Below are 12,985 nucleotides of genomic sequence, written 5' to 3' on the forward strand. Positions count from 1 at the left end.
TTTTTAGAATAAACTTTGTGCCTTGTGTTGTAAGAATTTCATGATACAATAGGTGTAGACTCAGTGAATTACTGAGAATCCAGAGTTATGTTCTGTTCTTTAACATCACAGTTATAAGTAATATGAAATGTTTCTAGCTACAGTATAATGTTTGTGTATATTTTGCAGCACAGTCAAACATATATTTTCCATGAAAATGATAAGGAGACTCTTGAAAGACTGTGGGCAGCTTTATTTCGAAGACTAGAAAATGAAAACAGTGAAGCTTGCCATAAATATTGTCTTATTTGCATTAGACTTCTGAGGTAAGTTGTCACTCATCATTAATTTTTCTTAGTAAATTAAAAGAAAATTAATGCTGTATCAGAAATCCCGTTCGCCCCTTCCTCGTGAAATGAAATCATTGAGTATTGTAAGTTGTGTGTGGATTGCGATTTCACTCACTAAAACAAGAATATTCCTGATGCTACATAGGCATTCTGAAAACACTTAAATGATTGAAATACATATTTTTTATCAGAAGTGTTCTGTCCCCTTGTTGTTTGAATGTTAAGATTGCTAATAATTAATAAGAAAATAGGACTGCAGATAAGCTACTATAAAAAATGTACTATCATAACGAAGGTAATCCCAAAGCCAACTCCCACCCCAATAGTGCCAGTTTGTATGCTCTCTAGCTCCACAGATGATGAAGAAATTAAAAAAAAAACATGTGATGAGGTGAAATAAATTATTCAGATAATTAGAGAGATGAATATTTAATTGTGTTGGGAGACTGGAAATCAGTAGCATAAAAAGGAAGAGAAGGAACTGTAAGAAAAGAACATGGACTGGAGAAAAGGAATGAAAGGGTAGAATTTTGCACATAGCATAATTTAATCTTAGCAAACACTTGATTTAAGAATCATGAAAGGAAGTTATATTCTTTAGGAAAGCAGTCCAAGCAAAGCCCAGTTTGTGCAGCGTCAGAGTCCAACTGGTTATTAACAGAGTCGAAGAGCGTACACTTATTAAGCAAATCCATAGCAAGAACCGAACCAATAGACCAACCAGCGCACACTTTCACTGCATCAGTAATGCGATAGAATTACAATTGGCCCAGGTCGGCTTATATGTAGGTTTCTGGAAGGTGTGGCCTCCTCAGAAGACATTCTTAGTGCTGGTGACCAGCACTATCTGGATAGTGCTGCCATGGCAATCAACATTAATTTTGCAATAGCTACTCAGTTACCATAGCATAGTAACATCAAGTGGGGCAGAAGTATTAGGTGGTGCTTAGGCCATCGTGATCCCCACCGGGAAGATTGGGGAAATCAACTTGAAGACAGTGCTATACAAGTAGAAACAGACATAAATGAAGATGAGATGGTAAGTAGGGTACTGTGAGAAGAATTTGACAGAGGACTGAAAATGCTCTTGGAGTAGAAGAAATTCCCTCAGAATTATTGAGATAATTCGAAGACTTAGCCATGACAAGACCATTCCTCCTTGTTTGCAAGATATGTGAGATATTCAAAATACCCTCAGACTAGAAGACTGTAATAAAACCAGTTCCTTAAAAAATTGTTGGCAGGTATGAATGTTACCAAACTATCATTTCAGTAAGCCATGGTTTCAAAATACTGTCATGAATTATTTACAGAAGAGAGGAAAAACTGGTAGAAGCCAACCTCGGGAAAAATCTGATGAATTCTGGAGCAATGTAGTAACATGTGAGGCCATACTGAACCTGCGACTTACCTTAGAACATAGGTTAAAGAAAGGCAAACATAGATTAGTAGCCAGAATTGTGTTGGAATTTGGTTTCAGCTGACTGACCTCATAGTAAAGTCCAAGTGTATCCAACGATGAAGTCAACTTTTCTTCTACATCTTCAGACCATCCCCTTGAGCAGCCACTGCTGTATCGTCAACATAAGTGAAATGTGTGGAGTGTTCTGCTGCAGTGGGCTGATAATTGGTGCAAATATTAAAAGCCATAGAAGTGAGCACACTGCCTTGAGGTAGGTCACTCTTTTGTGTGCTCTTATCCTGGAGAAAGACCTTGACTCTTCTATACTAGTCTAATGAAATGGGATGGTACTGAGAGAATTATATTAGGAAGTGAGAAACTAAAAAATAGAGATGATTTTTGCTGTTTGGACCATAAAACAACTGATAATGGCTAAACTAGAGAGGATGTAATGTAGACTGGCACTAGCAAGAAAAGCATTTCTGAAACAGAGAAATTTGTTTGCATCTAAAATGAAGTTAAGGTTTAAGAAGTATTTTCTGAAGTTATTTGTCGCAAGTATAGCCTTATATTGAAGTGAAACAAGGACAATAAATGGTTCAGGTGAGAAGAGAATAGAAGCTTTTGAAATGTGGTGCTACAGAAGAATGCTGAATATTTTATATTAACCAATAGAAAATCCAGGTTGGAATGTTACAATATTATGAAAAGGAAATTTGCCACTCGCCATACAGCGGATGAGTCGCAGATAGACACAACAAAAAGACAGTCACAAATAAGCTTTCAGCCAGCTAGGTCTTCGTCAAAAATAGACACCCCCCCCCCCCTCCCACACACACACACACACACACACGACTGCAGTCTATGGCAACTGAAGCCACTCTCAGTGTCTGTTGTCTGTTTTTGACGAAGGCCTAGCTGGCCAAAAGCTTATTTGTGACAGTCTTTTTATTGTGCCTATCTGTGACTCAGTGTCTCCACTATATGGTGAGTGGCAACTTTCCTTTTCATAATACTGAAGATTTTATATTGATAGGCAAAATGACTAATAAAGAGATACTGAATCGGCTGGAGGAGAAAAGAAATTTGTGGCACAACCTGACTAAAACAGGGGGTCAGTTGATAGGACATGTCCTGATACATCAAGGTATTGTCAATTTTGTGATGAAAAGATGTGTGTGGTTTCTGATTGACTTTAATAACTCACATACTAAATATTATTGCAATTATGATAATACGTGCTGACTTGATGCCAAACTTGAGACATGAAAATTTGTAATGGGTGAGAATGGAATGATTTTAAAACTTAATGTTTATTTTGTAAATAAAACACCAGTATACCCAAATTGTGTTTATATGCTGTAAAAATTTGTGTGCATATACTTGTAGAAACATTATTCCTTAAATTTTCTTATTGAAGTTTGCTTTCTGCAGTCAGGATAATCTTCTGGTGTTCTTGCATATAATGTAATAAATATTGCTTTTGTCTGATTAAACTGTGAAAGTCTTGCACCAGCTTGATCCCTCTTTCAGCTGTATCGTCCACTGCCCTCAGCATTTAAACTTTCTTTGTTGCTTCTCGTAAAGAAGCATTATTTGACCATAGGGGACATTCATGGAGAAAATGGTCATCAATTTTAAGACAATTGGACATCATCTAGCTGCTGAGTGAAACAAAGTCATAGAGGTTTTTCTCTGTAATTAAAAAAGAGAAAGTGAGTTACCAAAATTGTGATGTAAACAGAGAAGTTGCTGCATTAGAAAATTGTAGCGAAATACAGGAAGATCTGCAGCGGATAGGCACTTGGTGCAGGGAGTGGCAACTGACCCTTAACATAGACAAATGTAATGTATTGCGAATACATAGAAAGAAGGATCCTTTATTGTATGATTATATGATAGCGGAACAAACACTGGTAGCAGTTACTTCTGTAAAATATCTGGGAGTATGCGTACGGAACGATTTGAAGTGGAATGATCATATAAAACTAATTGTTGGTAAGGCGGGTACCAGGTTGAGATTCATTGGGAGAGTGCTTAGAAAATGTAGTCCATCAACAAAGGAGGTGGCTTACAAAACACTCGTTCGACCTATACTTGAGTATTGCTCATCAGTGTGGGATCCGTACCAGGTCGGGTTGACGGAGGAGATAGAGAAGATCCAAAGAAGAGCGGCGCGTTTCGTCACTGGGTTATTTGGTAACCGTGATAGCGTTACGGAGATGTTTAATAAACTCAAGTGGCAGACTCTGCAAGAGAGGCGCTCTGCATCGCGGTGTAGCTTGCTCGCCAGGTTTCGAGAGGGTGCGTTTCTGGATGAGGTATCGAATATATTGCTTCCCCCTACTTATACTTCCCGAGGAGATCACGAATGTAAAATTAGAGAGATTAGAGCGCGCACGGAGGCTTTCAGACAGTCGTTCTTCCCGCGAACCATACGCGACTGGAACAGGAAAGGGAGGTAATGACAGTGGCACGTAAAGTGCCCTCCGCCACACACCGTTGGGTGGCTTGCGGAGTATCAATGTAGATGTAGAAACAACTTCTGTATGTACTTATTTAACTTACCACACAGTGGGCTGAAAAGTTCTTCCTTTTACTGTAGTTTCTAGATCCACATCATAGTAAGACAATGACAAGACAGAAACTTGAGCAGTCAAATACATAAATGCTGCCTTATCCTCTGTAAAGCTGCTGTGGGGATGCCTTTATTATTTTTTTGATAAGCCTTCATCGACTTAAAAAGTACAAATCATGGCAGGGTGCTTTTACTGCCAAATTACATTGGCGTTTTGGCTTGTCATAGGATGTCACAGTGAATAGGCAAAACATCTGACAGTCCTTTCTTATTCTTGCTCATAATTGTAAAGTGAGCACAAAGCAATGACATTTGTAGGAAACAAATAGCTCTTGCCATCCATTGTGCTTGGTGCGTGGCACCTGGATGTTTATCTCCATCTAAAAATATCACAGAAAGCTCTAGAAATCTCGATAGTTGCCTCTGACTACTTTTTGGTCAGTTCAGTTCGGCAAAACTCAAGCAGATAGCCAATTTCGGAAAGAGTCAGCTTGTATTTTATCTGCATTGGTACTTTTCCAGTTATCTTGGAACTTTTTGAACAATGGAAGATCAGGATTTGTTGTCACTTGACTCATTTTTACTTTGAACGTGTGTTTTAAGACCATTCCTTGTAAGTGATGGCAGCAAGCAAAAATAAGCAGATTTCTATTAAGCTTTTCTCCAAGAAGCACACAGGCACCATTGATCTATATTTGAAGCCGTAATATCACAGCAAAGAAATTACACTTATGTTAGAGATACCAGTCTACAATCGTGTCCCAAATGGCTTTCACCTGTCCGCATCCTGAAGAGTCTTACAACCTTGGCACAGTGATATGTTGCCCATTATTTTTATATGAAATAACTGTCAGATGATGTTCTTGTGTTGATTTCCAATCATGTCAAGCAGGCAACAGTATGCCATCCTGGCCAGCAATCACATCAGGTATCTCATTTTGAAAATTAGTTTTATAGCTTCTGCATACTCTTTCCATTTTTCCGTATGAATTCTTCAAATTGAGGACTTACTTACAGGTTATCCATCAGTATTATATCCAAGTGTCTCGATGGTATCTTCAAGAATAAACACTGAATCCTACAAACTTACCTGACATCTATAAGGGGCCTTCAAATGAAACCCAGTCATTAGTGTAAAGTAATGATAACAATTTCATTAACCCAAAAATAGTCACCAAAACTGGTGACACATTTATACCATTGCGACACTAGCAAGATTCCATCCTTGAAGAAACTAGTAGGTAGCTGTCAGATACAGGCCTGGACCCACTCACACACTCTGTCGTCCATTGCGAATCAATGTCCACGAATAGTTTGTTTTAGAGGTCCAAATACATGAAAGTCACACGGTGAAATGTCGGGACTGCACGGTGGATGTTCCGGCATTTCTCACCAAAATTGCTACAATGTCATCTTCACTGCATTGGTCGTGTGTGGGCAGGCATTATAACGCAGGAGGATAATGCCATTGGACAACATGCTTCGGCATTTTGACTTGATGGCTCATATAAGGTTCTGTAAAGTGGCTTGAGAACACTGGGCATTGATGGCGGCTCCCCGTTCCAGGAAGTCGACAAGCAATGAGCCCTTGTGGTCAAAACAGTATATCATGACCTTTCTAGAACTGCTGTGCACAGCTATTGATTTCTTTGGAGGTGATGAAGCCACATGTTTCCACTGCTTACTCTGACACTTGCTTTCTGGTTCAAAATGGTGACACCATGTTTCGTCAGCTGTGACAATATGCGACAGAAAGCCATATTCCTCCTCATGATAACATTGCAGATGACTCAAAGACAGCACCATTCAAGTATTGCTCTGTCCAGCGGTCAGTTGGTGGGGAACCCACTGAACACAGATTTTTTGAAAGTTCTAGTGTTAATGCATTATGGTGTGGGCTGTGCCCACAGTAATATCCAGTAACCGATGGATCTCATCCACGGTGATTCTGCGGTTGTCCAAGACTAAAGCAATCACTTCCACAACCATTTCTGGTGTGATGACACAATGAGCCTGCCCAGGATAAGCATTGTCTTCCAGTGACGCGCGCCCCTCAAGGAATCGTTTGCGCCATTCCACAATACTTGAATGACTCTGACTGTACTCACTGTACACAGCCTTTATCCTTTGATACATTTCATGGCCTCCAACTCCCTCCACCGCCAAAAATCGAATCACTCCCCGTTGTTCCTGGTAACTCGCCTGCATGTTCAGTAGTGGGCGATAACTTGTGTGACCACCTTCTCTTCAGCGTGAAACCTCACTGACGCTATGCAATATCAAACGGTGTGTGCACATCAGTCTCTCTACCAATAGATGGCACCACCATACCTGCAGTTACGTGGTGCCACCTTATGTGTAAAGCAAAGGTAGGCACACTGACCAAGTTTCATATGAATGGACCTCATATCTAGCGCTATTACTAATTTTGACAGTCAGTAGCGAGCCAGTGGGTGTGTTGGACCTTCCATTGAACTACGGACCCCCTTGAAGATGTCTCCCGCAGTCGGAGACGAAACGTTGGGAATCGACACAGAATTCATCAACCGACCACGGCATAACAGCCCGGATAATTATAATGGACACGATATTTCCGGCCGTGAAAGTCTACATATTAGTATGCAGTTTGATCTGCATCCTGCCTGTTCACCTGGTAGATTTACAAAGATCTACTGATGCATTATATTGTACATCATTCTCTCCAGGTGATTATGTAGCACACTAACTAAGGCTACAAGTTGATAACCTTCTGATTTGTCCTTTGGTTTACCTGGTTTCGGTAAGACTGTGACTTTTGTTCATTTCATTTATTTCATGGATCCTATGTTGCCTGTTTTCAGAATTTTTGTGCAGAACTCAGCTAGCTACTTTTTCACATACTTGGCAAAGTGCAAAAGGAATTGTGTGAATGCCATCAAAGCCCAAGGCTTTTGCTGCTTTTATTTCTTTTATGGCACTCGTTGCTTCTTCAGTACTGAATGAGAGAGAATACACTGTTTCAGCTTTGCAATCTGTATGAGGGTTACTTCCAGTCACTAGGTACAGACGTTTTGTTGTGCGAGCATTTGTATATGACTGTTAAAAATGAAGCTTTTTCATCATTGCAACACTGGCATTAGCATCTGTCTGTTTATTTGGTGTACAAACTATTCATCAATTTAATTAATTTGCTGCTACCAATCCACCTGAGGGTGAGTACACACTCTTAAAATGGTATGATGGCCTTCTCACATACATAGGGGTTCAGTTGTACACTGTTCCATTGCGTACTACAAAAACATCTAATAGTTATCTAGGAGAGCCCTAAGAAAATGGTCAGTGAATGATATATAAAATACATGAATAAATATAAATATATCTGAAAACAAAGATGATGTGACTTACCAAACGAAAGCGCTGGCAGGTTGATAGACACACTAACAAAACAAACATACACACAAAATTCAAGCTTTCGCAACCAACGGTTGCTTCATCAGGAAAGAGGGAAGGAGAGGGAAAGACGAAAGGATGTGGGTTTTAAGGGAGAGGGTAAGGAGTCATTCCAATCCCGGGAGCGGAAAGACTTACCTTCGGGGGAAAAAGGACATACACATGTATGTGCGGATGGATATGTGTGTGTGCGCGCGAGTGTATACCTGTCCTTTTTCCCCCGAAGGTAAGTCTTTCCGCTCCCGGGATTGGAATGACTCCGTACCCTCTCCCTTAAAACCCACATCCTTTCGTCTTTCCCTCTTCTTCCCTCTTTCCTGAACCTGAACCGTTGGTTGCGAAAGCTTGAATTTTGTGTGTTTGTTTGTGTGTCTATCAACCTGCCAGTGCTTTCGTTTGGTAAGTCACATCATCTTTGTTTTTAGATATATTTTTCCCACGTCGAATGTTTCCCTCTATTATATGAATAAATATAAATGGTTAGATAAGATAAGGGAAACAAAGTTCATGATCCCTCAGGATAATAATGTAGATTTACCACACTATTAGATTCCACTAACAGTTTATTCATAGACACCACAAATTTACTTTGAATGGTGCCCGTACATGGGATGATATTATACACAGTCGAGTAAATAAAGTGAGAAATATCTGTGTAGGCAGAGAAAGCAGAGCATTCATAGGCAATTGCTATCATTAGCCAGAGCTATCAAGCAGTGGACTAAATCAACTAGACTGCATAAATACCTAATGCTCAACAGATTTAACCAAGTCTGTATGCAGTATTCAATTCGGGCACTATTAGCTTTATTAGCATTCACTATTTAAATAACAAATTATTATACTGAGAAATGACCAAAATAGGCGCACTTTGAAATATTCCTATCTCCAAACTCACTTTAACATGTGTGGCACTCTGACTGTGTGTCTCATATCAACAACCGTACCCATCCAGCTACAAACATCAGTAGATCTTTTGTCTATCTCTGTTTGCTCCGTCTTCAACTCTGTCATGTAATTACTGATGGAGTCCTTTCAGCTCTTACATTCTTGACCACCATTCATATATATTTTCAGTTAATTTACATGTTCTGTTTTTCAACAAACAAGACATGTCTTTACAATTAATCTACATTCCATATTTATACAGAGTGTAACCATGTATGGAAGTGAAACATGAACAATATACAGCTTAGACAAGAAGGGAATAGAAGCTTTTGAATGCAGAAGACTGCTGTACATTAGATGGGTAGATCACATAACTAACGAGGAGTTACTGATTATAATTGGGGAGAAAAGAAATTTGTGTCACAACCTGACTAGAAGAAGGGATTAGTTGATAGGACACATTCTGAGACATCAAAAGATCCCCAGTTTAGTGCTGAAGGGAAGTGTGAGGGGTAAAAATCTTAGAGGGAGACCAAGAGATGACTACAGTAATCAAATTCAGATGATGGCAGGTTGCAGTAATTATTCGGAGGTGAAGAGGCTTGTACAGGATTGAGTAGCATGGAGAGCTGCATCAGACAATCTTCAGACTGAAGACCACAACGACAACATTTGCACAAGCTAATTTTATACATAACTGAAATCACAGTTTCTGGATAAGCATTTTATACTACAAATTGGAACTGCAAGAGCCTAGTCAAGTTCACGCCTTTATTCTTCATGCTCCTGCAGTACTGTATTGTTCTAATCAATTGGCCATCTTAAAACATTATATTTTTAAATTTTTGCATTAAATGCGTGTGAACAAATTGAAGCAGTAATGTGAATTACTCATGCTACTGCTAATCATTAGTATAAATGTGAAGAACTCGGTTGCTTTGGCACTCTGACAAACCTTATTCAAAAATTTATTTATAATATTTGTTTAATTTGTTCTATGTTGTAGCAAATGTACTCTTTTTATAGCTGACTTGAAGTGCTATCAGACTGTGTGTCGAACATAATTGTAGCATATTTGTAGCTTTTGTTACTTCTGTTATCAATAATTTCACATTTAATTGTTAATAACTGTGTCAGTATTTATTGTACAAACATGGTGATAATTTTATTGAAGGAATGCCTTTATTGCAATTTCAATGCTGTTATTAGGTATTCTGTTACTGGTACGGCATTGTTGCAGTATTTTTGGTGAATATATGTTTTAGTTTCACACATGGCCAGAGTCTGACCATGCTGCTCAGCTTCTGCAGCCATGTGGAGGCTCGGTTTCGCTCCTTTTCACCATGGGGAAATCCATGTGCTATCCTTTTACTGCCTTGTCACATAATTAACCTCCGCATTTGGCCCCTTGGGATTGAATGAAAGCTCTTGCTTATACATCTGTCTTGGCCACTATATGATTACTTGCCAGCCACATATTGCTCAGTTAAACCTCTCATTCTTTCATCAGCATTTGTATAAAACCTACTGTTGTAATGCCATGTCAGCATACTCTGAAAGAAACTTAACTGGTATACGATCTGGACCAAAAGACTTGCCTTTATTGCATGATTTATATTGCTTCACTGCATGGAGGGTACATACTTCTAAATTTCTTGTGTTGGCAGCTCTTCTTGATTCAAATTCTGTAATATTTAGTGCATTATCTTTAGTGAGGGAATTTCAGAAAATCGAGTTTACTAAGTCCACTTTAGTGGCGTTGTCACCCATAATATTAAAATTGCTATTGCACTTTTCAGGTACAGATTGTGTCTTGCCTGTGATATATTTTACGTGTGACCAGAGTGTCTTTGGATTTTCTGTGAATTTCAAGGCAGAGTATCATTGTGGGAACTAGTAAAATCATCTTACATTGAATTCTGCATTAAAGTTTTTGGCATCTGTAAACCGTCACTAATCTCGGAGATTTTATATTCTTTTAAATGTGGCATGCTATTTATCATTGTTTTGTACCGTTGGGGAACACTGGCTTAATGTAGCACTTTCCTTGTGAACTGTTTTTCTTGTTGGTTTAAGGTTTTTTATAGCTGCTGCCTTGTTCCTTATAGTTGAAGCTGAGTCAGAACACACTTCATGAGCTCTGTCACCCAACATAATATCTTATGTATTTTCCTTTTTATTTTATTTTTCAGCTGCCATAGTTGAGTCTCTTGAAGTAGAAGTCCTGCTAATGAGTGCCTCTGAAATCCCATGTGTAGTCAAGCTTCTTTGCTCTGCAATTGTTATTGGATCAAAAGAGGATAACTTCTATTCACATCACAAAAGAGCACGTCCACTACTTTCCTTTTACAAACATATATTTCCTTGAATGGATGTATAGATCATTAGAGTGACAAGTGGGTGTACAGATCATTAGAGTGACATGTGAACTAGAATAGAACACAACTTTTTATTCGACATATGCCTCGAAGACTCAACATGACATCCAAGATTACAATGTATTTTATTTGTTACAAAATCCTCTTGTCATTTGTTTTCATTCTTGGAGAATGTGGTTGCTCCTTGATGGTCAAGCCACCACCAAGCCATGATGCCAGAACATAAAAGACCCCAACCACAGCATTTGAAGCCATTTACTTGTCATCATACCTTGCCATTTTCCCATATTCCATACACCTCATAATTTCTGCACGTACGGAAACAAACACCCATGCACGATATATGTCCTGCAATGTACTACCTGCCTAGTATTTTTCTGTCAACTTCACAACCTGTATGATGCTAGAAATTGTCCTGTAATGAGCAATCTTTCTGTATAGCAAGAGAGCACTTTAAGATATATGTGTATCGTGATCCAACTTAAATAAACTTCATCAAATTACTTATGGTTTTTATATTTGTTGATTTTTTATTTATTTAACAATGTTTCGCATACAAGGCAATATACTCAAGACTTTCTTGTTCAATTCTTGTATATGTACATAGTTAGTTACCTTTCACCCTTTCTCACATTATTATTACCAGAGGAGTTGCTTGTTGGGAATATTCCTACCATTCAGACTCAAGAGGCAAATCTCAGTATAGGTTGTAGTCAACAAGCATTGAACATTCCTACTCCAACCATTTTTTGTCTCTTCTGTCAGGTAAGTGTACACTCCTTCTAAGGGCAGTCACTGTTACACTCCTTCTAAGGGCAGTCACTGTGACAACCTCTATACCATTATAGATGTGAGTGTTCCCTCATTTCCCTGAAAAAAAGTATGATACAAGTCAGTCTCTTAATGGGTTCACTTGACCAAGTTATTGACTGTTCTGTAGGTCTGTCTAACCTTACCTCTCTCCTCCCTACATTAAATGGTACAGATCATCCCTCCCAAGGATTCGCCTGACCAAAGCATAGGCCATTCCTCCTACAGATCCACCTGCCCTTTTCCTCTCTTTCACCTCATCCACTATTTGGGTGTGCCTCTTCTTAACTTCGCCAGTGATCGCAGATACTAGCCCCCATCCACTGTCTTTTCTCACTCTATACAATAAGTTTCTATCATAATTGCTTTCTGTTGACGTTACCTGATTGCTCTCTATCTTAATAGCTTAACTCCTCTATTCTAATATCATCTTTTCTTTTCTTTTTTTCACACTCGTTTATAACACATATAACATCACTACATACACATACTTCTCACGCGTATGTATATCCACAGCTCGTGGTCTAGTGGCTAGCGTTGCTGCCTCTGGATCGTGGGGTCCCAGGTTCGATTCCTGGCCGGGTTTGGGATTTTCTCTGCTTGGGGTCTGGGTGTTTGTATTATCATCACCACCACCACCACCACCACCACCATTCGTGACAGTGGCTAGATTGGATTGTGTACAAAAAATTGGGCTGTGTAAAAATTGGGGCTTTGCACGGAGGCTGATGACCACACAGTTGAGTGCCCCACAAACCAATCATCATCATCATCATCATCATGCTTATGTGTCTTGTTTCTACTTACTGATACATACAGCTTATCCTTTACTTTCTTGTAATTACTAGATTTAGACAATACAAAAGATTCCATTCCAGATATTTCTTGTGAATGTACTAGGATAATGGTAGCACTTCGTCTCCTGTTATTAAAATTTATACCTCATGGACCTAGTCCTTGTTGAATACTAACCAATAACTTCATATTCTAAATTCCAGAATATTTAGCTTACTATATTCATAGATTTTGCAAAGACCTTGTGAGTTAAAGCATTTCTCTGCAAATGTCATAGTGCTATAACTTGTTTCAGTTTCTATCATTTCGTGTACTACATGTACAACATACGTCTTCAGAATTTTCCTTGAAATATTAATTTATAGCTAAGTTTATT

The 12,985-nt window shown here is 38.9% G+C and overlaps 1 protein-coding gene across 1 annotated transcript in view; it reads left to right on the forward strand.

The window, feature by feature from the left end:
• Nucleotides 1-12,985, forward strand: part of LOC124804848 (synembryn-A) — a 133,519-nt gene that overhangs the window by 11,876 nt on the left and 108,658 nt on the right. The window contains exon 2 of the mRNA XM_047265199.1: nt 169-305. Coding sequence (XP_047121155.1) covers nt 169-305 — 137 coding nt within the window. The remainder of the gene's footprint in view (nt 1-168; nt 306-12,985) is intronic.

The sequence above is a fragment of the Schistocerca piceifrons genome, chromosome 7 (assembly GCF_021461385.2).
Source record: "Schistocerca piceifrons isolate TAMUIC-IGC-003096 chromosome 7, iqSchPice1.1, whole genome shotgun sequence".
Classification (NCBI taxonomy): domain Eukaryota; kingdom Metazoa; phylum Arthropoda; class Insecta; order Orthoptera; family Acrididae; genus Schistocerca; species Schistocerca piceifrons.